Source organism: Sus scrofa, chromosome 17 (genome assembly GCF_000003025.6).
Source record: "Sus scrofa isolate TJ Tabasco breed Duroc chromosome 17, Sscrofa11.1, whole genome shotgun sequence".
In the NCBI taxonomy this organism is placed as follows: Eukaryota; Metazoa; Chordata; class Mammalia; order Artiodactyla; family Suidae; genus Sus; species Sus scrofa.
In genome coordinates, this window is record NC_010459.5 from 27,995,328 (window position 1) to 28,020,857 (window position 25,530).

The window sequence follows — 25,530 nt, forward strand, 5'->3', positions numbered from 1 at the left end:
GTCTTAGGTACATCTTGCAGCGTCTTAGGTCCTTTCTGAAAAAGGTTTGCTTTTATGAAAGTTTATGGCTTCTTCTTACGATCTATTTCTAAGAACTGTCAACATACATTTCCACTAATTCTAATTGGTCCGTGCTGGCCGGTTCACATTCTTTCTCAAAGAATATCTGATGGGAAACAAGCTAGAGAAGCTCTTTGACTTGGGTTGAAAACAGTTGAAAAGTCTGAAGCCCCCAAGTGACACCATTGAACACAGCTGCTGTTTCTTTCAGTGTCAGCAGGACAGATGGGATGCCTGGGGGGATGTCGCTCTGTTCATAATGAGCAGAAATAGGTTTTCAGCAAGACAATGTCCCATCATGCCCCTTGAGGGCATTGCGCTGTGAGTAGCCTGATCAGTTTCCCTCCTAGTTCTTTAAGGTGTTTTCTGACTTCAAGCCACCACCAGTGATCGGAATATGGCATCAAGGAATTCCTTGAGGACTGACCCACTCTGTTATCAGTGTAGCAGAAGTCGAGTTTAACTTACAGAAGATGTGTATTGAGTGGGTGCTGTTTGTTAAAATACCTAGACCGGGAGCTGGAAGAGTTACACAACCTAGGGGAGAAAGAATTGTAAACAAGTATCATATGATGGAATGAGAACATAATAGAAGACTATCCCAGGTGTCTTGGGGACCTCAGGGAGGAAGCCAGTAATTCCAGGTAGGAGGTGGTTTTTAGAAAAGAGGAGACTCAGCCTTAAAGAATGAGGTGAGCAGGTGTGAGTATGGCCTCAAGGTCAAAATGGCAAAAACAACTCTTTTGTCTGTCTTGATTGGTGATATGTTATATTGGGGAAGGTATTTTATTTTGTTTTATTGTTGTTGCTGTTGTTTTATTTTATTTTCTGACCATACCAACAGCATGCAGAAGGTCCCAGGCCAGGGACTAAATCTGTACTACAGTAGTGACCTGAGCCACTGTAGCGGCAGTGCCAGATACTTAACCCACTGAGCCACACAGGAATTCCCTTGAGAAGGTCTTTTAAAAGAACCTGTAAGATTTCTCTTTTGATTACCAGAGTGGAACACATCCATTGTGGAAAAAGCACAATGCCAAAAATAATAAGTATTGGAATTCCCTGGTGGCTCAGTGGGTTAAGAATCCGGCATTGTCACTACTGTGGCTCAGGTTCAGTCCTGGCCCAGGAACTTCCACATGCCATGGGCGTGGCCAGAAAAACCCACTCCCTGAACCCACTCCCTGAGATAGAACCACTTCTTCTTCTTCTTCTTTTTTTTTTTTTCTTTTTTTGGTCTTTTTAGGGCCTCACTCGCAGCATATGGAGGTTCCCAGGCTAGGGGTCGAATCGGAGCTGTAGCCCCTGGCCTACACCACAGCCACAGCCACGCGGGATCCGAGCCATGTCTGTGACCTACACCACAGTTCATGGCAACACCAGATCCCACTGAGCGAGGTCGGGGATCGAACCTGCATCCTCATGGATACCAGTCAGATTCGTTCCGCTGAGCCCTGATGGGAACTCTTAGAGCCACTTCTCATTGTTGGCTGTGTTATTTCTTTGCCTGGGTGTGTATCCTGCCAATGTTGTCTGTGCATCTAAATGGTAGATCATGTGTGATTCTTGCTGATTTACGAGGGCATTTTTGATCATCCTGTAAATGTACAGTGTGTCCTGGGAGTTGATTCCATCTTTGTCGGGGTTTGGAGCCCCTGTCCTTAGGGCACTTGGGCACACAGTTTTGTCAGTGGCACCATTTGGAGTTAGATCTGTCTCAAACTTTACAGACCTTGGCTCGCTGCTAGACTGGTAGTTGACTCTGCCATGAACATCTGCTCAGTTAGGATGCAGTGGTGACCTAGTCCAGCTCCAAGATGACAGCAGTATAACCAAAAGCACTGCAAACCCTTTGGCACCTGCCTTTCCCTGAAGCCCTGCACCGGCCACAGCCTGGGCTCGAGGGTCAGGGGCCAGCCCCAGCCTGCCTGGCTCCCGCTCCTGTTTTCAGCACCAAGGGTGCCCAGGACAACAGGTTCTTTGTTCCTTTCTTAGTTTTACAGGGACGAGAGGAGGTCCCTGCCAGCACTGGCGCCGTATCTGCCCTTTTCATTTCTTGCTGAAGAGTCTACGGCAGGGAGTTCGTAGCAAAGAAAGTCGCCAAATCCTTCTCCTCTCATGAAAATGGCAGGACCTCCTCCCCAGAGGGGAAACGGTCCCACTTCTGTCCTGTCCTCGCCAACTGGCCCTTGGTAGTTAGAGCCTTTTCACAAGGATCCTCCTGCAACACGCTGTTTGCAAACTTTTTTTTTTTTTTTTGGTCTTTTTAGGGTCGCACCCACTGCATATGGAGGTTCCCAGGCTAGGGGTCTAATCAAAGCTGTAGCCGCCAGCCTACACCCCAGCCACAGCAACGACAGATCCAAGCCGCATCTGTGACCTACACCACAGCTCATGGCAACGCCAGATCCTTAACCCACTAAGTGAGGCCAGGGATCGAACCCACAACCTTATGGTTCCTAGTCAGATTTGTTAACCACTGAGCCACAAAGGGAAATCCCCAACAAGGATCCTCCTGTGACACGCTGTTCACAATCTTTTTGAGGAAGTGGAGGCCTCCTCCCTTGGGAAGCATCAGCTCTGGCCGTGTGGGACTAAAGCCCACGACCCAAGATCTCTCATCTTTTTCCTTGCAGAGTTTTTGTGGTTTTAGGCCGTGCCTGAGGTATATGGAGGTTCCTGTGCCAGGGATTGAACCTGCACCACAGCAGTGACAAAGGAGATCCTTAACCACTGAGCCACCAGGGAACTCCTTCCTTGCAGAGTTGAAGGGGACAGAAAGGCTTTGAGGAAGTAAAATACCAGCTTGTGGTGCAGGGAAATTGAGTCAGAACTGTGCCAGTTATATCAACTTTTTTTTAGCATTTTTGTTCGTTTTTAGTTTTGGTTTTTCCTTTTACAGATGAACCTGCGGCATATGGAAGTTACCAGGCTGGGGGCTGAATTGCTGCCAGCCTACGCCACAGCAATGCCAGACTTGAGCTGCATCTGTGACCTACACCACAGCTTGTGGCAATGCTGGATCCTTAACTCACTGAATGAGGCCAGGGATCCAACCCACACTCTCATGGATAAAAGTCAGGTTCTTAACCTGCTGAGCCACATTGGGAACTCGCAAGTTTTAGCACTTCAAAGAAGGAAATAAACTGGATGGCTTCAGATTTCCCTCGCATGCAGTAGACATGCAGTGATCCTTAGGAGAATACCACCCCCCCCCCCCAGGCCTCTGCCCATCACTTTCCCCATTTGAGTTTTGGGGCCAGAGTTTCCTCAGTTCCCCTGGCTATTTCTCAGCTATAAACTGAGACAGGAGCCACATGTAGCCAGAATGAATTGGGGCCTCCTTCTCCAGTCTGAAATCCTATAGAGTCGGGGTTTTATTCAGCTTCACAACTTCTACAAAAAAAGCATTTTCATGATTAAAAGTGTTAAGAAATCATTGGACCTCAACTACGGGGTATTTCTGAAATTAGGTTGTTTGGGAACTTTTCATTTCCTGTATGTATGTATATATTTAGGTGTGTTTAGCAAAATTTGGAATTGGTCCTTTTCCCAAAATCTCTTTGGGATAAGCTGTTGTTTTTCCTGTCTCTCTACCTAAGAGCCTAAGAGGCTCTTTCTACTAGTGTTTTTTGTTTGTTTGTTTGTTTGTTTGTTTCAGAAACTCTTGATCCCTTGATCACCTCCCACCAAGCCTGGCATCTTAGCCCCTGCTGGGTATTTGGGGTGTGTATGAGTTCCTTTTGATTCATAGGCAAGGACCTACTGCTCCAAGAGCAAGGCCATGGTGGACACAGGACTCCAACTTATGTCTGGTCCTTAAATTTTTTTTTTTTTTTTTTCATTTTTGGCTGCCCCTTGGCATATGAAGTTCCTGGGCCAGGGATCAGATCTGAGCCATAGTTGCGACCTAAGCCACAGCTGCGGCAATCCAGGTCCTTGACCCACTGTACCGGGCCAGGGATGAAACCTGCCACCCAGTGCTCCAAAATGCCACCAGTCCCGTTGCACCACAGCGGGAACTCCCTTAATTCTTAAGACAGCCCTGCGCCGGCCTCTTGTCACTGGAAGGCTGAGCCCTTGGCAGTGCCATGTCTGGGCTGCATCCTTCTCGCCACTGCAGCTGGTTGAGGCAACCCCATGTGAAGAGGTTTTGTCAGGCTGGGGTACAGATGAAGGCTTGGCACAGCAGAATGAGGAAGGGAGGCCCCCAGGGAGGCAGCCTATGCCTGGAAATTTCGACACAAAAACATCAGGAGAAGTAGCTTTTCATCCCGACTTTTTTCCATCTGGAGGCTGAGGATGGAGAGCACCAGAGTCCAGGTTGGGACCCGACTCTGATGCAGAGAAGCACCCCAGCCAGAGGCCCCTGCCAGGAGCCATCCTCAGGAAGGCTCATGCTCCACGTTGACCAAACAAGCTCCACAATTTTGTTTATGGAAGAGTCTCTGATGGTCCAGAATGAAAGACATTGCCTTGCTTCTTTATGTGAATTTCTAAAAATTGGGTGACAATAAGAGAAAGTACTGAACAGAATCTACTTGTAGTTCTCAAGATATTCAAGCCCTTACACTCAGTTCTTTTCCTATTTTTGTTTTAGGAACAGGTCTTTTTTGCAACAAGAAATCTGTCTTTAGAGACGGGGAAACTGAGGCTGGAAGGACATGTGGTAATGGCCTGGGGCCTTTCATTTATGACAAGTCAGCTAAGGCTTTGATCCAAGTCTGACTGCAGATGCTTTTCCCCTGAAACCACTGACAGTCAGGCTCAGGGCACAGTGGGATTGGGGTTCACATGCTTCACAAAAAAATAGAACTTGAGGAGTTCCCTGGTGGCTCAGTGGGTTAAGGACCCGGCATTGTCACTGCTGCTGTGGCTCTGCTTACTGCTGTGGTGCAGGTTCAGTCCCTGGCAGGTGCAGCCAAAAATAAATAAATTAGCACCTTGATATCGATGCATTCAGCATGCAGGAAGTGGGTGGGTTTGACTCTGTTACGTGAGACTTCATCGATGACTGAATGGTAGGCCCTCAGGAGGTGTGTACACAGGGCTCCCACTTCGAGTTCCCCAGACCTGCCTTCAGCAAAGGCAGCTTTCCCGCCAACAGAATCTCCTTCTCTTGGGCCCAGCCATAGCTGGCTGCTTTGAATGGAGTTCTGTCTCATTCCCAGTGGTGGAAGAAGACCTCCCAGGCAATCTGTATCCGGGGACCTCAAATGGAGAGCCTACCATCCAAGCCCTTTGTCTGGTGGGCACAGATGTACAATTCTAGGCCAAAACTCAGCAGCGACTTTTACACCCCAAGCCCAACATCAGCCACTCAATGGGTGTCTGGGCAGGGGGCGGGGGTGGGGGGCATCCATGAGGGAAGTTCTCTGGCAGTGAGGGCGGAGCTGCTCAAAGTTTGCATCTGTTGTCCTGGAAGGCTTTGGGCTCCTTCCTTTTCTTGCCCCAGGCGGGGAGATGGCCAGAAGCTGCGGGCTCCTACCAGGTAGGAGACCTTTTTCCGTCTTGCTTCTCTAGCTGGACTAGTAATTATGCTGGCATAAAACAAGTTAGCAAAAGAAAAACAACTGTCCTTATTAAGTGGAGCCCCAAAGGCGTGAAACCCAAACAGGTCATTGAGGGAAGAAGGGGGTGGGGGTGGCTTCAAAGGGGAGGAAGACAGTTCGCAGGAAGGTGAGGGGCAGGTGTTTGCAGGGCAGAGGAATCTTGCTGATATAAACCATTCCTCCTTGCCTTGAGCTTTCTTCCTGGGCCAAGCCTCTAAGTCTTTGAGGCATCGATGGGGAGGCAGCTCTCTGAGTCTGTTGGACCACATCGCCAACTGGAAACAATCCCTTTGCCAAAGTAGCATATTTTGGGGTGGCATTTTCTGCTTCCCCTCACCACCCACTTCCTGGTAAACACAGAGACAAGAACCCTTTGTCCCCTAGGGCTGGAACTGAGCGGCCAGTTCTACTGTTGGGGCCTGAGTCAGAGGGTGTGCAGAGAGGACCCGGACAGGAGCTGTGGAGGCCCAGCGCCCCCGACTCCTCGTTGCCTGCCGAGCTTCTCCATTTCCTCACTCACAAGGAATAAACTTCCTACCCATTCCGTTATGCCCAGAGCAAACGTTTCATCCACGCTTGCCCAGGGTTAGGCCTAAGTACAGCCAGGGGGAGGCATCCAGGCTAGTGAGAGATATGGGTAATGAGGGGTACCGTGGGGTGAGTGCCCCAGAGGCAGCTGCAGGTCATGGGGTGGGGGCAGGATTGGTTTTGACAGGTGGGTCAGGGCAGCTGTGGACACCCAGGAACTGCTTGAACTTGGGCAAGGAAGGGGCTGAGCAGAGGCAGAGAGATGCTTTTCTCAGGATGCCCTTCCCCCTTGAATTCAAGAGACGAGCTTGTAAACATTAATACAGGAAAAAGATCCTGTTCTTGTGCAAATTCTTTTAGCCCAAGTATCATTAGTTTTGCCACAAGTTTTCACCTATTCATGATCCGTCTTTGCTGTGAACTTACCTAGGGTTTTTCTTTCAATTGAATCACTTGTTACATTTATTTTGAAATAAGTTTATAAGCCAGTCATGAAAAGACAGAGGCTGCATGATTCTTCTTAGATGGGGTAATTAGAGTCATCAGATTCAAGGAGACAGAAAGGAGAATGGTGGTTCCCAAGACCTCGGGGGAAGGAGGAATGAGGAGTTACTGTTTAACAGGTGTGGAGTTTCAGATTGGCAAGAGGAAGAGTTTGGATGCGAATGGACGCTTAACGAATCAGGCAGCACCCCATCAGCAAGGAGAAGGGAGCTCCCTCAAGCTGCAGAAAAGAAAAGAGAGGAAGTAGAGTTCCCATTGTGGCGCAGCAGAAATGAATCTGACTAGGAACCATGAGGTTGCAGGTTGGATCCCTGGCCTCACTCAATGGGTTAAGGATCTGGTGTTGCCGTGAGCTGTGGTGTAGGTCTCAGACACAGCTGGGCTTGGATCCTAAGTTGCAGTGGCTGTGGTGTAGGCTGGCAGCTGTAGGTCCAATTTGACCCCTAGCCTGGGTACCTCCATATACCACTACAAAGCAAAAAAAAAAAAAAAGGTAGAGAGGAAACGGAAGCATGAAGTGATTAGCAAAGAATGCATCATTTTTGGCAAGGTCACCCTCGTAAGGGAAAGGAAGGGGCTTATCAGGTTTATTAATGCTCAAGTTGGAAATTTCAAGTTGGCTGGTTAAAGGTCGCATTCTTGGGAGAGGCTGAAACTGTACCTAAGTAGTAAGTCTTGGTGGACTCAGCACAAGTGACTCCATTTGGGGCATGTATTTCTTTTTTAACAGTAGTGATGGTTGTACAGCAGTATGAATGGATTTAATACCACTTATACATGGTTAGGAGAGTACGTTTTGTGTTACGTATATTTTCCTCGGGTAAAAAAGGAGGGGCGGGGAGTAAATTTAATCTCCACCATAATTGGGAACTACACTAAATACTGTAAATATGTAATATTCAATTAAGTACTGGAGAGTTCCCACTGTGGCACAGTGGGTTTCTGTTCCGGCTTGTCTCTATGGAGGTGCTGGTTCGATACCCGGCTGTGCAGTGGGTTAAGGATCCAGTGTTGCTGTGGTGCAGGTCGCAGCTATGGCTCAGATGCAGTCCCTGGCCCAGGAACGTCCATATGCCGTGGGCACAGCCATGATAGTAGACAGACAGACAGATAGATAGGGGATAGATAAAGTACTGGACTTTAAAATAAAAACCATGCTTCCATGTACTACCATAGTATATCCAGCACTCCTGGGGAATTATTGTCAATTTTTCGTAAACCATTGAGAAGCTATCAGATATCAAAATTAATCTTTCTGTCCTACCGATAGGTTTTGTTTTCCTTATGAGTTCTTCACTTTGTGTCAGGACGACAGTTTTTTTTGTTTGTTTTGTTTTTTTCTTTTGTCTTTTTAGGGCCACACCCTCGGCACATGGAGATTCCCAGGCTACGGGTCTAATCAGAGCTGTAGCTGCTGGCCTACGCCACAGCCACAGCAACACCAGATCCAAGCCAGGTCTGCAACCTACACCGCAACTCATGGCAACGCCGGATCCCACTGAACGAGGCCAGGGATCGAACCCACAACCTCATGGTTCCTAGTCGGATTTGTTTCCACTGTGCCATGATGGAACTCCAGGATGACAGTCTTTATGTGAAGGCGACAGGCAAGGAGATGAGTCTTCAGTCATAATTAAGTCCTAAGAAAAACAACTTGGAACCTGGGCTCTGCTTTTTTGTTTTCTTGTCAGTCTGTGTTTTATTGATGATGTTAGCATCTGACTGATAATAACTACCCCGTCAGTTTCCCTTGATTCATTCTATGACGCTTATTAGGCCTGTATGCATAAAGGAAGAAACACCATTAGTTTTCTTCAAGGTCTGGAATGTCCGCTGGGGGCCCCAGGGCAGAGCCCTCAGGCGCAGGAAGACCTCTGAGTCTTCTAAAGGCTGAGGATCTGGGAACTCTTGGCTGGGAATCCAGGTGGGGTCTGGGAGGTAGGACCAGGGGGAGCCTGCTTCTCACCCCTTCAGATTCCAGATTCCAGGCAGCCTTTGTGGGTCACTCAGCCCCACATCCAATGCCAGGACTGGCCTGGAAGGAGCAGGCATGGTGGGTGGGGATCCCCCTTCCAAGAAGCGAATTACCTTCTGTGGGCAAGGGTGGTGTGTGGGTCGAGGAACTGGGGAGTAAGGAAAAAGGGGACAAAGGCCAAAAGCCGGAGTTCCCATGATGGCACAGCAGAAATGAATCCGACCAGAAACCAAGAGGTTGCTAGTTCGATCCCTGGCCTTACTCAGTGGGTTAAGGATCTGGCGTTGCCGTGAGCTGTGGTGTAGGTCGCAGACGAGGCTCGGATCTGGTGTTGCTGTGGCTCTGGCATAGGCCGGCAGCCACAGTTCCCATTAGACCCCTAGCCTGGGACCTCCTTATGCCGCAGGCACAGCCCTAAAAAGGACAAAAGAGAAAAAAAATAAAACTAAGGCCAAAAGCCAAGGTACATTTTAGGGGGTTTGATGATCCTTTGTCCAAATTCTCCTGCAGCCCAGTCATCCGAATGTGTCCAGATGGCTTAGCTTACAGAGCCCAGCAGAAGACTTAGTTAGAATATCAGGGTGGCGTTTGCATGAAGGAGAGGGAAAGGTGCCGAATTCCAAGGCAGTGGGGCAGGGTTTGTACAGAGGCACACCACTCCCTGTGTAGACACCCAAAAGCAGCCAGGGAGCTGTGTGACATGGTTAGGGAGAGCTTTGCTTGGTCCGAGTCACCGCCCACCTTAGGTAATTCCACAAAGCACTTGCAGTTCATGCTAGAAGAGGTTTTCTGAAGGTGTTAATTAACTAAAGCAGTCTCTTTTTTCCTTGACCTATGATCTAACATTCTGCTCTAGAAAGGAAATAACCTTCGCACAATTAAAATATTTGATTGAAATAGCTTTCAGCAGTTTCTGTTGTGGCTTAGTGGGTTGAGAACCCCATGTGGTGTCCCTGAGGATGTGAGTTTGATCCCTGGCCTCGATCAGTGGGTTAAGGATTTGGCATTGCCGCAGGGTTGCAGATGCAGCTCAGATCTGGCATTGCTGTGGCTGTGGCATATTGCAGCAACTCCAATGCAACCCCTAGCCCAGGAACTTCCATCCACTGCAGGTGCAGCCATTAAAAAAGAGAGAAATAGCCTTTGTCTTTAAAATATAAACTCCATCTTATCATAGATATTGATATTAATTATCCATTATAATTGTTCAGCTAAATGATGTGTTTTTCATGACATAGGAAAGGTTTGGAGAGCTTTCTGGTTTGGCGTATGCTGGTTTTATCTCCATGTCCTGACAGGACAGAGCCGTCCAGAGCACTGCGCTGTTGCTGAGACCCATTCCCCAAAGGGACATGTGCGCCCCTGGCTGAGAGTAATAATTTGGCATTTTGCCTTGTATCTAGTCCCCTTAAACCTCATTTTTTGCTATTCAATAGCTAATCTCAGAGTCTTGTATATAGAAGGTTGTTGACCCTATTGGCTGCACTGGTGTTTTTGCCACAGAAACAACTTCACATCAAAGTTTTATATATTTAATGTATTGCTTTCTTTCTTTCTTTCCTTTTTCTTTTTTTTTTTTCTTTTTTTGCCTTTTTAGGGCTGCACTGGCGGCATGTGGAGGTTCCCAGTCTAGGGGTTGAATCAGAGCTGCAGCCGCTGGCCACAGCCACAGCCTCTCGGGATCCAAGCCATGTCTGCACCTACACCACAGCTCATGGCAATGTCGGATCCCCAACCCACCAGGGATCCAACCTGCATCCTCATGGATAAGGATTCGTTTCCACTGTACCACAACAGGAACTCCCCATGTATTATTTTCTTAATTGCCTGTCACTTGTTTGAAAAAGGACTGACCTGGAAAGTAAGTCTACACTGGCATTGTGTTGTTTGGGATGGAGCTTGAGAGAGGGCAAGGGAGCCTTTCATCTAGACCCTGGACCTTAGAAGCTGCCTTTGGCTTGTGCTGTGCCTCCGGGGTTCCCGATTAGAACGAGCAAGCATAGTTTGGAAACTCTGCTGCGAATGAGTGGTGTCTCAGAGATGAATCTGATTCCGTGACGTTTAGGAGAACAAGGCCTCAGGTCTTCCTTGGGTCTTCCTGCCTGTCCTGCATGGGAAGGCGCTGGCTACCATCATCCCTTATGCTTGCACCTGCCTGGGCGACCAGCACCTGGTCCTGGGAATGATGGGAATACAGCCAAGTGGAAAGGCCACTCTGGTCCCACACTCCACAGAGTCTTACATTGGGTGTGACCAGAATGTCAGCGAGCCCTGGCCCCTCCCCGGGGCAGGTGGCATGTCCATGCATCTGCTGGAAAGCCCTGAAGCCTGGAGTGTTTGGAATGGGGGCAGATTTAGTCTGAGTGTTCCAGTGTTTGTTCTCTACCCCTGGAGTCACCTTGCTTGGAGGGCGTTCTGTGCTTTGTCCAGTATTTTCACACGTGGCTGTGGGGCTTAGTGAATCCATGCTTAACTTCATCTCCCTCTGAAAGCAGGCCTAGACCCTTGGAAATAGCAGTAATCATTGAATAAATAAATGAATTCTAGGCGTTCATTCCCTCTGTGGCACGGTGGAAATGAAACCAGCTAGCATCCATGAGGGTGCAGGTTCGATCCCTGGCCTCAGTGGATCGGGGATCCAGCATTGCCCTGAGCTGCAGTATAGGTCACAGGTGCGGCTCAGATCCTGAGTTGCTGTGGCTGTGGTGTAGGGCGGCAGCTATAGTTCTGATTTGCCCCCTAGCCTAGCTAGCCCCTTGGCTGGTTGAGGGGATCTTGCCCCCTAGCCTGGGAACCTCCACATGCCACAGGTATGGCCCTAAAAAGAAAAGAAAAAAAGAATTCTACGCTCATAAAAACCCAGTGAGATGGTAGATATTTTCCTATTTTCCCCAACCTATTATTTCAAGAAATTCCGGACATTACAGAACAGTTTCAAGAGTAGTACTATCCACCCTGGTCCCTCAGTGAAGGTGGCATCTGCCAGGTTCCCCCATTATCAGGACCCCTTTTCCTCTTCAGGATGAGGAATCTGTGGGATGATGTTTTAAGACTGTGAGTGTTCTGTTTCTTGACCATCTTTCAGCTCCTGATGTTAGCATCCATGCCTGCATCTCGTTTGCCTCTATCCCTTGTGGTGGTAGAGATAGTAATTTTGCCATTTTCAGATTAGAAAGACAAAGCTGGAAAAGGGATCTGGCCAGGTCTCAGGTGCTGCCTTCCCACTGTGACCATGTCCCCTGCACGACAGCTCCATGGTTCCTCATCCTTCGCCCTCCCTCCCATTTGCAGGTAAACGCCTGTCTTAGAAATCATGGTTCCGTTCACATCTCATCAGGTTCCTTCTTGGGTCGAGTTCCCTTGAAGCAGAGCCTGAGACGGGGGTTCTGTGTGGAGATGGATTGAGAGAGCATCTCGGGAGCAGCCCGCAAAGGGCGAGGGCACTAGGCTGGAAGCGGGAGGAGACCCGGCAGAGATTCAGGGTCAGCTGAAGTGCAGCCTCTGCCTGACCCCAAGGGACCTCTCCAGCATGATGAGCTCCCCAGACCTGTCCCACCTTGAGGCCCAGCACCTTCCCCTGCACCCGTATCAACATGTCGTTTGCATGTGGCTGCTCCCAGGGGAGGGCTTGTATTCCCAGGGAGTCCAGAGAAGGGCAGCTGTGCGCTTTGGCAGCAGGGGCACCCAGCTGGTTGAGGGGATCTTGGCAGGCAGAGCACCCACTCATTTCCCTCCTTACTTCTTTCCTGAGGCTTAATCCCAATGCAAGCCAACGTGTCCTGTAATAACATGCTATAAACTTCAGAGGGCTGGCTGCATAAAGGCGTGAGCTTCGTCATTTGCAAAGACAAGGTCAAATTTATGGTTGCTCCTTTATGAGGCCCCATGAATCTTATTCACTACCTGCCTGTCTGGGCCCTGGCTTTTTTCGGGGGGGGGCATGCCTTCGACATATGCAAGTTTCTGGGCCAGGGATGAAACTTACGACACAGCAGTGACCGAGGCACAGCAGTGATGATGCTGGATCCTTAACCTCTAGGCTACCAGGGAACTCCTGGGCCCTGGCTTTTTAAGGTGAAGTCAGTTGTCAGCACATAAGCTTTGTAACTTCTTAGCAATGGAGGCCTTATGGGTTGTGCCCTTCTGAGAAAGAAGAAGTGTTTACTCTCGTGTTTGCTCTCGGCACAGGAGTGTTAGGATTGCCCTGTTGGAGGTTGTGAATTTGGTCTTGGTAAAATAGCACCAACCTGAGATGGCAGTGCTGAAATGTGTATTTATTAGGGTTCCTGGAATTCTTTCAGTGGCCTATTATCTGTCCCCCCCCCCAAACAAAGCCCACCTAAGGGGGTCAGAGTTCAAGTGCACATTTTGCTCTTAGGTCTTAAGCACATGTTCCTTGCCTTCTTGGACTGGCAGCATCAGCGTCACCCCAGAGCTTTCTATAAATGCAGAGTTCTGGGCCCACCCCAGACCTGCAGCATCCGAATAACTGGGGCTGAAACCAGGAACCATGGTTTCCCAAACCCCAGCAGATTTCTCACACAGGCTCAAGCACCGATCAAGAGCAATGGTCGTAAACTTGGCTGCACACTGGAATCTCCTGGGGACTCTCAAACATCCTGATGTCTGTTTTCTGCCCTAAAAGTATCTGATTTCTTTGATCTGGGCTTGCAGCCATGAAGAATGTTTTAAGCTCCCCGGTGATGTTAACAGGCAGCCAGGGACGAGAATCACTGCTCTAAAGTTGCCCGGTTTACCTGATGGGAAAGGAATTTTAACGCCAGCTTCATCTTGAAACATTTGTTCTTGGAGTTGCAAAAATTCACTTCAAAATACCTGGAGGCCCTGAAATGGCATTTACAGAATGAGGAACTGCCCTTTCTTGGCACAGATGGTCCCCTCTGGAAACCTGTAGCAATAAAGAAAAACACATATTTGAGAGGAGACAAAATATACATTTTTTTTTTTTTTCTTTTTAGGGCCTCACTCACAGCTTATGGAAGTTTCTAGGCTAGGGGTCAAATTGGAGCTGCAGCCGCCAGCCTACACCACAGCCACAGTGAGGCCGGATCCCAGCCGCATATTAGACCTACGCCACAGCTCACTGCAACACAGGATCCTTAACGCAGTGAGTGAGGTCAGGGATTGAGCCCACATCCTCACAGAGACTGTGTCAGGTTCTTTACGCACTGAGCCACAGTGGGAACTCCAAAATGTAAATCTTGAACGGAAGCATGAGATTCTTTAGATCTGTAGCAAGTCCAGAAGGTCCAGGAGAGGGGATCAGATGGGGTCATAGGGGGTGTTTCTCCTGAGTCCGCCCACCCCCCAGATGATCGTGTTACCTGGGCTTCCTCTCAGCAGTGTAGTGGTCTGGGTGGGGGATGGCTCCCCCTCCCCCAACCCCATCCTGATCCATCACTCAGGATCACTTCAATGCTGAAGCCTTTTCCAAGACACTTATGTGGGTCCTGGGTTTAGACCTTCGAAGACCATGTGTATCCAACCTGAACTTGGCTGTTCAGACATGAATGGTGAGCAATGAAATATCACCTGCCATATCTGTCAACCAAGGATGTCACAGTCATCAGCGATTACAGCCATGTATGGAGCTGGTGAGCCCTGAGGGGCTCAGGACGAGAAAACCCAGGATGCTGGCCCCAGAGAGCAAGGTGCATATCAAAAGAAAGGTTTCAGGGAGTCCAGACCTTGCATGTTCCCACACATAGAAAAGCATTAAATTCTTTTTTGTTTTGTTTTTTTTTCTTGTTTTTTGTTTTTTCAGGGCCACACCCGCAGCATATGGAAGTTCCCAGGCTAGGGGTAATTGGAACTACATCTGCGACCTACACCACAGCTCACGGCAATGCCGGATCCTTAACCCACTGAGCAAGGCCAGGGATCGAACCCACAACCTCATGGTTCCTAGTCGGATTCGTTTCCACTGTGCCACAATGGGGACTCCAAGAAAAGTGCTAAGTTCTTTAACTTGAGATCTCTAGTGTTCTTCTATTAACAGTAATCTTTTGTTCTAACCACTTGCTCTTTGTTGCAAAACTCCTTTATATCCTAGCTCCTCCTGGCCTCCTAGGAGCAGTTTTCTCAGGGTTACTTGAGATGCTGCCTCCTGGGCTTAAGTCCTAGGCTTTGTCCACTGAATACAACATAGCTCTCAACTTTTAGGTAGTACTTTCTTTTCCCCCGTACCCTTAGCGTGTGGAAGTTCCCAGGCCAGAGATCAAACCTGTGCCACAACAGTGACCCGAGCCATGGCAGTGACCATGCTGGATCCTTAACCCACTGAACCACAGGGAACTCCAGGTTCATATCTTTTAGTCAACAGTGGTCGGGCCCGGCGGTCCCACTGGATGTGTTGGTAGCAGGGGTGGTGAGAGCTCTGAGTGTGGCAGAGGAGAGAACACCCAGAGCTGGAACAGCCTTGCGTGGATGGACTTCCACCCTCTCTCTTGACAGAGGCCCGTCCTTAGGCAGGTTCCTCAAGCAGCCGGGGCCCTCCTGGACCTCTTTTTAAAAACTGGGGTCTTGGCACCTCCTTCTAGAGCTATTGTGAGGAGTGGATGAGAGACTGTTTACAGAACGTCGACCCACAGTGGACAACACCTCGACACAGGCCATCCTGTGTTCATGATCTTACCAGTTACCTGCAAAGTTGATTTCTAGCTCTGCCATTCCACAGCTAGTTATTACTCTGGACAGCTCAGGAACGTCTCAGGCCTTGGTTTCCTTGCTCATAAAATGGGCCTTAACTACTCAATAAGAAGGTCAGTGTTGGGTGTCAAAGGAGGTGATGGAACTCAATACGATATTATTTTTTATTAGGCTTTCATTCCCATATCATACAATTGAGTGGTTTTCACAGAGTTGGACAGCCCTCAGCTCACCTTCCAGAACATTCTGTGACCTTGAAAGAACCCCCACACCCACTGGCAGCCATGACATCACCCCCCTCCCCCCACCCCCAGTCCCTGACAACCACTAATCTTTCTGTCTCTGTTTTTGCCAAATCTAGAGATTTCATGTAAGTGGAATTGCACAGTACCGTGTCTGGCTTCTTTCACTCCGCATGAAGTCATCCAGGTTCATCCATTTCAAAGCATGGATCAGTCCCTCGTTTCATGCAAAGAATGAATGCATATCATGGCCGAATAAATTCCTTCACGTGGATATACCACGTTTTATCTATCTGTTCATTAGTTAGGCTGTTTCCACCTTTTGGCTGCTATGAATAATGTTAATATGATTTTATCAATAGCCCAACACCTTTCCACTGTGGGATTTTATTAGAAATAATATTACGAATGTAAGTGAAAATGCCTAGATGTGTGGAAGGAAATGCAATCTCATTCATTTGGGCACAAAATGAGTTTGAGTGTGAGTGTTTGTCTCGTCTTCAAGAGCTCGCCTGGTCACGTTCTTGTGCCTGGGAACTTCCTGGTTACCATATGGGATTTAGCCTTTAGGGTTCTGTGTTCAAAGTAAGAAATAGTCTTTGGCAGAAGACAGATCAAACAGCATTCGGGATTTTATTTTATTTTATTTTATTTTATTTATTTATTTATTGCTCTTTAGGGCCGCACCCACGGCATATGGAAGTTCCCAGGCTAGGGATCCAATGGGAGCTATAGCTACTGCCTACACCACAGCCACAGCAACACCAGATCCGAGCCATGTCTGTGATCCATGCCACAGCTCACAGCAATGCCGGATCCTTAACCCACTGAGCAAGGCCAGGGATCGAACCCATAACCTCATGGTTCCTAGTTGAATACGTTTCCACTGCGCCACAATGGGTATTCTGTGCATTCAGGATGTTTAGAACCTTTAGAAAACTGGCTCAGAAGTGGAAGGTGTGTGTGTGGAGTCTTGTTGAGGACTGTTGGGTACCATCTGGGATGTTAAGAGATGTGGGTGAAACGTAGCCTGGTGTTTGCGCTCGGAAAGCCCCGGGTCTGGAGGGGGAGACGGGGGAGGTGTGGTGACAGGGTGGGCGGGTGCTGTGATGGCTCAGCCTACAGGGCTGTGGGATGGCATCCTTGTTAGCAAGACTGTGCTGCAGCCATCTGACCCTGCCAATTCTTTCTCCTAGCATGGTAAGACACAAGGACGACGGCTACGCCGAGGAGAAGGATGTGAAGGCCTGTCCCCGGGACTCGGGCTATGACAGCCTCTCCAACAGGCTCAGCGTCCTGGACCGGCTCCTCCACACCCACCCCATCTGGCTGCAGCTGAGCCTGAGCGAGGAGGAGGCTGCTGCAGTCCTGCAGTCACAGCCTCCGGGGGTAAGACTCAGAGATGAGCAAACATGTTAAGGCAGGCCAGGCTGTTGCTTCGTTAAAGAGAAAGACGCGGAGTTCCAGAGACTTCAGCCCCACCTATAGGGAGCATGGCTCCTGGTGTGTACCTCGTTACTGTGCAGAAGAATTCTGGAAACTGTGGAGGCAGCTCCCAGGAACAGAGGTTTTCATGATTTGCTTTTTTGCTCGGTGACCACGGGAAGCCCAGGACTCTGCAGAATAACAGGGTGTCTAGGTAAAGCGGAGGGGCTGCTGGCCAGAGGCCCTGGGCCTGACTCCTTGAGATCTGGCCTTGAGCATGAGCCCGGACCTGGTTCCTCATTGCCCCTGTGGTTATCCTGTCATCATGAGCCTGGAAACCTTGCCAGGGCCCCAGCTATGCACCTTGGGACTCAATCTCCGAAAGTTCTCCACCCACAGTCTTGTCTGCTCAGGCTGCCACTGTGATCCTCTTTCCCTTGGGTTTTCTCAGTGCTGTCCTCACGAGTCAAAGTCCAATTGGGGTTCTTCAGCTCCCACCTACCCAAGACCAGCCTCATCTTTTTTTTTTTTTTTTTTTTTGGTCTTTTTGTCTTTTGGGGGCTGCACCTGTGGCATATGGAGGTTCCCAGGCTAGGGGTCCAATTGGAGCTGTAACCACCGGCCTACACCAGAGCCACAGCAATGCCAGATCCGAGCCGTGTCTGTGACCTACACCACAGCTCACGGCAACGCCAGATCCTTAACACACTGAGCCAGGCCAGGGCTCGAACCCGCAACCTTATGGTTCCTAGTCAGATTCATTTCCACTGCACCATGACAGGAACTCCAAGACCAGTCTCATCTTAATCACACCTGCTCCATGCCTCTAAAGAGATTTCTCCAAAAAAAAATGTTATTCAGGGCTTGGTAGGGACATCCTGTGTTGTCCAGTATGGTAGCCACTTGTCCCATGCGGCTATGTAAGTTACATTAATAAAATAGAATAGAGTAAAAACTTGGTTCCTCAGTTGCACAAGCCACGTTTTAAGTGCTCAAAAAGTAATGGATAGGAAATTCCCACTGTGGCTCAGCGGTAACAAAACTGGATAATATCCATGAGGACTCGGGTTCTATCCCCGGCCTCTTTAAGGATGCTGTGTTGCCATGAGCTGTGGTGTAGGTCACAGACATGGCTCGGATCCTGCGTTGCTGTGACTGTGGTGTAGGCCAGCAGCTGCAGCTCCGATTCAACCCCTAGCCTGAGTACTTCCATATGCTGAGGGTACGGCCCTAAAAAGCAAAAAACAAAAAACAAAAAACAAAAAAAAAGGAAAGGAAAAAAAAGTGATGGATGGTGCAAAATATAGAGCATGTCCCACCATCACAGAAGATTCTACTGGACAGCACTTGGGTACAACATCTATTTCCAAAACAAGGATGACTACAATCGATCACAGTTAAGATAAGACTTGAGGAGTTCCCGTCGTGGCGCAGTGGTTAACGAATCCGACTAGGAACCATGAGGTTGCGGGTTCGGTCCCTGCCCTTGCTCAGTGGGTTAACGATCTGGCGTTGCCGTGAGCTGTGGTGTAGGTTGCAGACGCGGCTCGGATCCTGCGTTGCTGTGGCTCTGGTGTAGGCTGGCAGCCACAGCTCCGATTAGACCCTAGCCTGGGAACCTCATATGCGGCGGGAGCGGCCAAAGAATAGCAAAAAAAAGACAAAAAAAAAAAAAAAAGAAAGAAAGACTTGAAATAACACACAATAAGAGATAGAAACTAAGAAATAGATGGAGAGGTGGGGAGAAAATTCCTTCCTTAGCTGACTGAGGAATGTTGTAACAATTGGGTGTAAAAAGAAACTTTCAGGAGTTCCCGTCGTGGCTCAGTGGTTAATGAATCTGACCGGGAACCATGAGGTTGCAGGTTCGATCGCTGGCCTCCCTCATCAGGTTAAGGATCCGGCGTTGCTGTGAGCTGTGGTGTGGGTCGCAGACATGGCTCGGATCTGGCGTTGCTGTGGCTGTGGCGCAGGCCGGCAGCTACAGCTCTGATTAGACCCCTAGCCTGGGAAACTCTATATGCCACGGGTGCGGCCCTCAAAAGACAAAATACAAAAAAAAAGAAAAAAAAACTTTCGAGTTTTCTATCAGTCAGAGCTTGTCAGTCATCATGTTTTGACTTATAGGTGAGTCTTTGTTTCTCATCTGACAGAAACAGACAGGACTGGGACCTCTGTTGGAACACGCTCAGGGTAACAGGCACAGTATTTGATCCTCTTTGTGGAGAGTTCCTTGGCCAGCATGCTGTGTTGTTGCTTCTGGTTTTGGTCTAGACAGTCAGGACAGCCTTCTTCGAGGCCCCCTACTTTTTGCAGGTTGAGTCGTCTGCTCCCTGTATTTCTGCAAAAAAAAATCTACAGAGGAAGGTTGCCCATGTTGCTAGGCAACGGTTTCCCTCCCTGCCCATCCCTGCTTCTGGAGTCAGCCCCATCCATTCCTTTTGAGAGCTGGTGAGAAGCCAGTCAGGCAGGGGTGGGGGGGATTCTCCACCTACCTGATGCCTGGGCAGGACCTGCCTGACGGGATGGGGCAGGCCAAGGGCAGGTGCGAACAGGAGAGGCCACGGTTCACCAAGAGAAGCAAGGATGCTGAAGAGAAGGGAGGGCAGATGTGTGTAAAGGGGAGCAATGGAAAAGACCGGCCCTGGTGGCATCTGTCCTTACGGGTGCCACCATCCCTAATTAACCTACAGTCGACGGTGGGGTGAAGAAGTGTTTCTGCAAAGAGTCAGAACATCCGTGTTTTTGGCTTTGCGGCCCTTATAGTCTCTGTCATAACCACTCAGCTCTGCCATCGTTGGGCAGACGTGGCCGTGGACAATAGGCAAACCAAAATGCAAGGCTGTGTGTCAGTAAACTTTTTGAAAGTAAGTAGCAGGATGGATTTGGTCCAAAGGCCATGCTTTGCCAACTGCTGACCTAAGGTTGCAGACATTCAGGAGATAAAGCCAAGAAGTTGTTCTCTCCCTGAGTCGGTTCAAGGAGATCCCACCAGCCATAATCCTTTGCACCAGCAGCTGCCTCCCAGCAGCGCTTTGGGGCTTTTGCTCAAGAGGGTCGCATTGAGGAAACATGTGCTTCAGCTCTAGGGTGACCCAGAGCCATTGACTCCCAGAGCTGGCAAAATCTGTGGCTGCCTCCCCATAGGTGCTGTCCTGTCTCCTTACCCGACACCCAATTCCCACTACCCCTTCTCCCGGCAAAAAGTATCCCAGGAGCTATTGACTGGACATAAAGACATGACGATTGGATGGAAAAAATAATAGGCTATGGAAAAGTAGGGGAGTAGAGAGAAGATACCCAGATGCAGAGAAAAGAGAAGAAAAGAAATGATACAGGATGGGGTCCTTGGAGAGGGTCATACATCCTATATACAGAAGGGACCCAGGATGCAGCCAGGCCGCCACACTGCAAGGAGTGCCCTTGGATTTGCAACCTCAGTAGATGCAGCCCTCTGGAGTTGTGCAGTGCACAACCTGCACGACAGCACAAGGCATACTCACCTCTGCAGTGACAGAGGCTGGGATGGTCCCCTGAGATCAGCACCAAGAGGTGGGCTGGTATATATATACATCTGAAGGCATAATTTGGAACCAGAGGGAGCTGTCAGAAAGTGAAGTGTGTCAGGAGTAAGGAGAACACCAGCCTCAGCACTGGCTCTGGGGAACCTCAGCGCACAACTCCCCACCTCCCAAAGAAAACTGCTGTGTTCTGCTCCAGCAGATGTGACCCTGCCTGGTCTTGCCTTATCATCCATTTTCTAAGAGAGGCTAGACATTCAGAGTTTTGTTTGCTTGTTTGTTTTGGCTACACCCAAGGCATGTGAACGTTCCTAAGCCAAGGATCAAACACCCCCACCCCACCCCACCCCACCCCTCACCAATGCCAGATACTTACCTCTAGGACACTCCAACATTCAGATTTTAGTGTGGGGGAAAAAAAAAACCCAAACTTGTGCTTTTTCACTTTTGGCAACAAATTCAGATTTCAATCTTAAATATACCCATGAGCCAAATTAGCCAACAAACTTCTAACTCACCACCAATAGCTTAGCTGTGTGACCTGTGTCTAGAATTTCGGTCTCATCAACCAGGGTGCCCTTATCAGACACAGGCTAGAAAGTATGTAACATGAGCTGTAAAACTCTCACCAGACTGAAAATGGTTCTGCAGACTAAGGAAGTTCTTAGCCTCATGGAGGAGATTCCATCAAAGGGAGAGTAGGATCCTGCAGAAGCCAGTTACCAAAGAAAGGTGTCTGTGGTCTGATGCTCCCCTTCCATGGCGGTCGTGTCCCCCCTCAAGCCACGTGGTTTGGCTAGAAGAGGGGTTGCATTTATGGATGCTGGGGATAAAGGAAATCACAGCCCAGGTCCCAGCTTTCTAGACATTTCCTGACTTTGAATTTCTTTTCCCTCCTATAGATTTTCCTGGTCCGTAAATCCACCAAAATGCAAAAGAAAGTCCTCTCCCTTCGCCTGCCCTGTGAATTTGGAGCCCCGCTCAAGGAATTTGCCATAAAGGAAAGCACATACAGTAAGTGAGCTTCGGGTGGTTAGGTCCTGGGAAGTAAGGGCCTCGGGTCTTTGAGCAGCTGGAAGGGGAAAGAGCCTTTGAGACACACGGATGTGGTCAGAGTCTCAGCCTTGTCACTTGTTCCCTGGGTGACAGGGCAGGTAACTTACTCCAGGAGCCTCGGGTTTCTTGCCTGTACGATGGGGTGATAGGAACCTCAGAATGCTGTTGGCAGTTCAGTTAAACAACCCGTGCGTGTGTTTGCAGCCTACTGCCTGGCATACAGCAGGGATCTAACAGAGGGTGGCTTCCTCGCCACCTTCCCAGTTACGCAGGGCGTGGTCCCCAGGTTTGCTGCTGACCAACCTGTGGGCAGGATACACGGCGAAGACTCTCTCTGGGCTCTCACACTAAAGCGTGTGTCTGCACAGCTCTGTGAAGAGTCCTGGCATGGACCTGACCCCTCTGGGCCGTCCCTGTTTAGTCCCTTATGAAAGGCAGCTGGTCACAGGAAGAATCGAGCCCTTTGGAAAAACTGCCCGCCTGAAGATTTGGAGGGATGATGGTCAGGACGGTCAGTGTTCTTTCTGCTGATCCATGGCCACTGCAAATGGGACGTCTCAGAAGGCCAAATTTTCAATGAAAAAGGGAAGACACTGTCCCGATGTCCTGCCAGCCCCCAGCAGCGATCAGAAGGCAGACGTGCACCCCAAAGAGAAGGCTTCATTGAGTCACAGACGATCAAGCCATGGTGTGAAGGCGAGTTGGGATGCCCGTCAGCTGTTGCATAGATAATAATGACCTGATTTTTTTTTTTTTTTTTTTTGTCTTTTTGCCTTTTCCGGGGCTGCTCCTGCAGCATATGGAGGTTCCCAGGCTAGGGGTCGAATCAGAGCTGTAGCCACCGGCCTACACCAGAGCCACAGCAATGCAGGATCCAAGCCGCGTCTGCAACCTGCACCACAGCTCACGGCAACGCCGGATCCTTAACCCACTGAGCAAGGCCAGGGATTGAACCTACAACCCCATGGTTCCTAGTCAGATTCGTTAACCACTGCGCCACGACGGGAACTCCATAACGACCTGATTCTTACTTGCTTCTTGGTTATAATCTGAGCAGGCCTCAGCCCCTGTCTTTGAAGGAGCTGGAGGTACTAAGGCCAATTTCAAGGCCCACGTGGGCTTCCACTCGGCCCAGGGCTCATAGTCTTGCTGAGCCAAACAACCATTAGCTGAGTCTGGAGAAGATGTCCTGGCAGCAGTAGGACTTGCAGCCTCACATCAGCTGGGGACACTGGTCCTGTCATGCTTTTCCTCCAGACCTCTCCCAAAGTTGCTGGCATCAGGGAAGAACTTCCACGTGCAAAGACACCTGAGCAGTCCCTGAACCTGGTCAGTTTATTTACATTTAGAAGGGAATTAGAAGGTAGATATTGGGAGCCCCGGCGTGGCTCACCAGTAACGATTCCAACTAGCATCCGTGAAGACACAGGTTCAATCCCTGGCCTCACTCACTGGGTTAAGGAGCCCACATTCCTGTGGCTATGGTGAAGGTTGGCAGCTGCAGCTCTGATTGGACCCCTAGCGTGGGAACCTCCATATGCCTCGGGTACAGCCCTACAAAGACAGGAGAAAAAAAAAAAAGGAAAAAAGAAGGTAGATGTCAAACCTGCCATCTTCAAGACAATGAATTAAATATCAAGTGAAAAAAGGAGATCCTGAGTTGGCTCCTGAGAGTCAGCTAGCCGAGAAGCGATACATCTAAATGGTCTTTAACCCCCTTGCAACATCCAGAGTGAACCATGAGCACATAGCCTGGAAGTGCCTCCTTCCCCTCCTACAACAGGTACAGTTAGTATTTGTCCTTTAAACGTTTCTTGCTGTTCATCTGTGGTCCCTCCGGCCTGAAGGTTTTTTCCTTTCTATTTTGTGAAGACCTTTGTCACGTCCCTCATCCCCTCCAGGTGACTTAAAGTGACTGAAAGGAGTTCCCATCGTGGCTCAGTGGTTAACGAATCCAACTAGGAACCATGAGGTTGAGGGTTCAGTCCCTGGTCTTGCTCAGTGGGTTAAGGATCCGGCGTTGCCGTGAGCTGTGGTGTAGGTCACAGCTGGGGCTCGGATCCTGCGTTGCTGTGGCTCCGGTGTAGGCTGGCGGCTACAGCTCCGACTAGACTCCTAGCCTGGGAACCTCCATGTGCCGCAGGAGCGGCCTTAGAAAAGGCAAAAAGACAAAAACAAACAAACAAACAAATAAATAAATAAATAATAAAGTGACCGAAAGAGCTAGTCTGAGCAAAGCACTAGCCTGGCTGTAACTAATTACCCCAGGCCTCAGCCCCACCGTGATGACCCCTTCCCAGCCAGGGTCTCCCTTCTCTGCGAATTGAGGTGGATTGAGAGAGGAAGGGCTGGCTTTAAAAACATAGACATTTCATCATAACATCTGGACAGTGTGTTTTATAATACATACCACCTCATCTGTGTAGACTGCTTTCACAGACGTTACTCTATTTTTTTTTTTTTTAGAGCCACACCTGCAGCATTTGGAAGTTCCTGGGCTAGGGGTTGAATTGGAGCTGCAGCTGCTGGCCTATGCCACATGGCAAAGCCGGGTCCTTAACCCACTGAGCGAGGCCAAGGATTGAGCCCACATCTTCATGGATACTAGTCAGGTTCTCAGCCCACTGAGCCACAACTCTCTCTTTTAAAAATGGCAGTTCTGGAGTTCCCTTTGTGGCTCAGTGGGCTGAGAACCTGAGTAGACTCCATGAAGATGTGGGCTCTATCCCTGACCTTGCTCAGTGGGCTAAGGATCCAGTGTTGCCACAAGCTGTGGTGTAGGCCAGCAGCTGCAGCTCCAATTCGACCCCTAGACCGGGAACTTCCATATGCCGCAGGTGCAGTCATAACAATAAAAAGGAAAAATAGCAGTTCTCACTGCTACCCTTCTGGGGTAGTACAGTTAACGTCCATTTTACAGATGAGGAAACCGAGGCCCAGAGAAGTGAACCTGCCCTAAGTCAGTTCCCTTTGACTTACCTCGCTAAGTTGGGTGCACATGTATGTGTGTTTCTTTGTCTGCCTGTCTGTTGGCCGTGCTGTAGATGAAGAGATCTAGATGTGTTTGGGGGGCTCTAGAAATCATAAGCAAAGCAGTACAACCTAAGCGAGCAGTAAGCCAAATAAATGAGGCTGTGCAAGGAGGAGAAACTCAGCTGATGGAGGAAATGAGGCCTCTGAGGCCGATTGGATTGTTTCTGGGAAAACAGCTGCATGGGTGGCATTTCACCCAAGATGGTGGCCTGGGGGTGGAGAGCTGACATCAAGCCACACACTGTCCCATCATTTGTGGGGGTGGCGCAGCATCATGCCAGAACATCTCTTCTCATGGAAGCCTGCAGACTGGGTGGCAGTGGTGGGTGTGGGCAGGGCTCTCTAAGGAAAGGAATTTTAGACTCCTTCCTGCTGAACTGAACCCAGAGTTGATTTTTCAGGAACCTCGTGTCATCCTCCCCCAAGCTGCACGTTCCTTCTGTCTTGTGTCTTTACCAGAGGGGGCCCGTTTGGGCAAAGAGGACTGTGACCTAGGAGGTCCAGCCCAGGCGGTCAAGGGCAGTGGAGGCCTTGGGCTCCCCCAAGGCCCCTTGTGCGCTGATGGCCTCTCATTCCAGCCAGTCTGGCCCTTGACTCCACCCACCTTTCCATCCTGAACTTTAAAAAAAAGATAGTTGTGGGGGAGGGAGTGGGATGGAGTGGGACTTCGGGGTTAGTAGATGCAAATCATTCCATTTAGAATGGATAAGCAGTGAGGTCCTTATTGGAACTATATCCAATCTTTTGGGATAGAACATGATGGGGGAATGAGATGAGAAAAAGAATGTATATATATGTATGCCTGGGTTGTTCTGCTGTATAGCAGAAATTGGCACAACATTGTAAATCAACTATAATTTAAACACACACACACACACACACAAAAAAATATAGTTGTGCAATTTGAGTCTGTGCTGCTCTGTTTACCAAGCATTGGAGCACATGCTCCAGATGAGTCAGGGGCT

General features: G+C 49.3%; 1 protein-coding gene across 1 annotated transcript in view; it reads left to right on the forward strand.

The window, feature by feature from the left end:
* RIN2 (Ras and Rab interactor 2) overlaps positions 1-25,530 on the forward strand; it is a 116,818-nt gene that overhangs the window by 53,995 nt on the left and 37,293 nt on the right. Inside the window, exons 4-5 of the mRNA XM_021077420.1 lie at positions 16,727-16,919; positions 21,379-21,490. Coding sequence (XP_020933079.1) covers positions 16,727-16,919; positions 21,379-21,490 — 305 coding nt within the window. The remainder of the gene's footprint in view (positions 1-16,726; positions 16,920-21,378; positions 21,491-25,530) is intronic.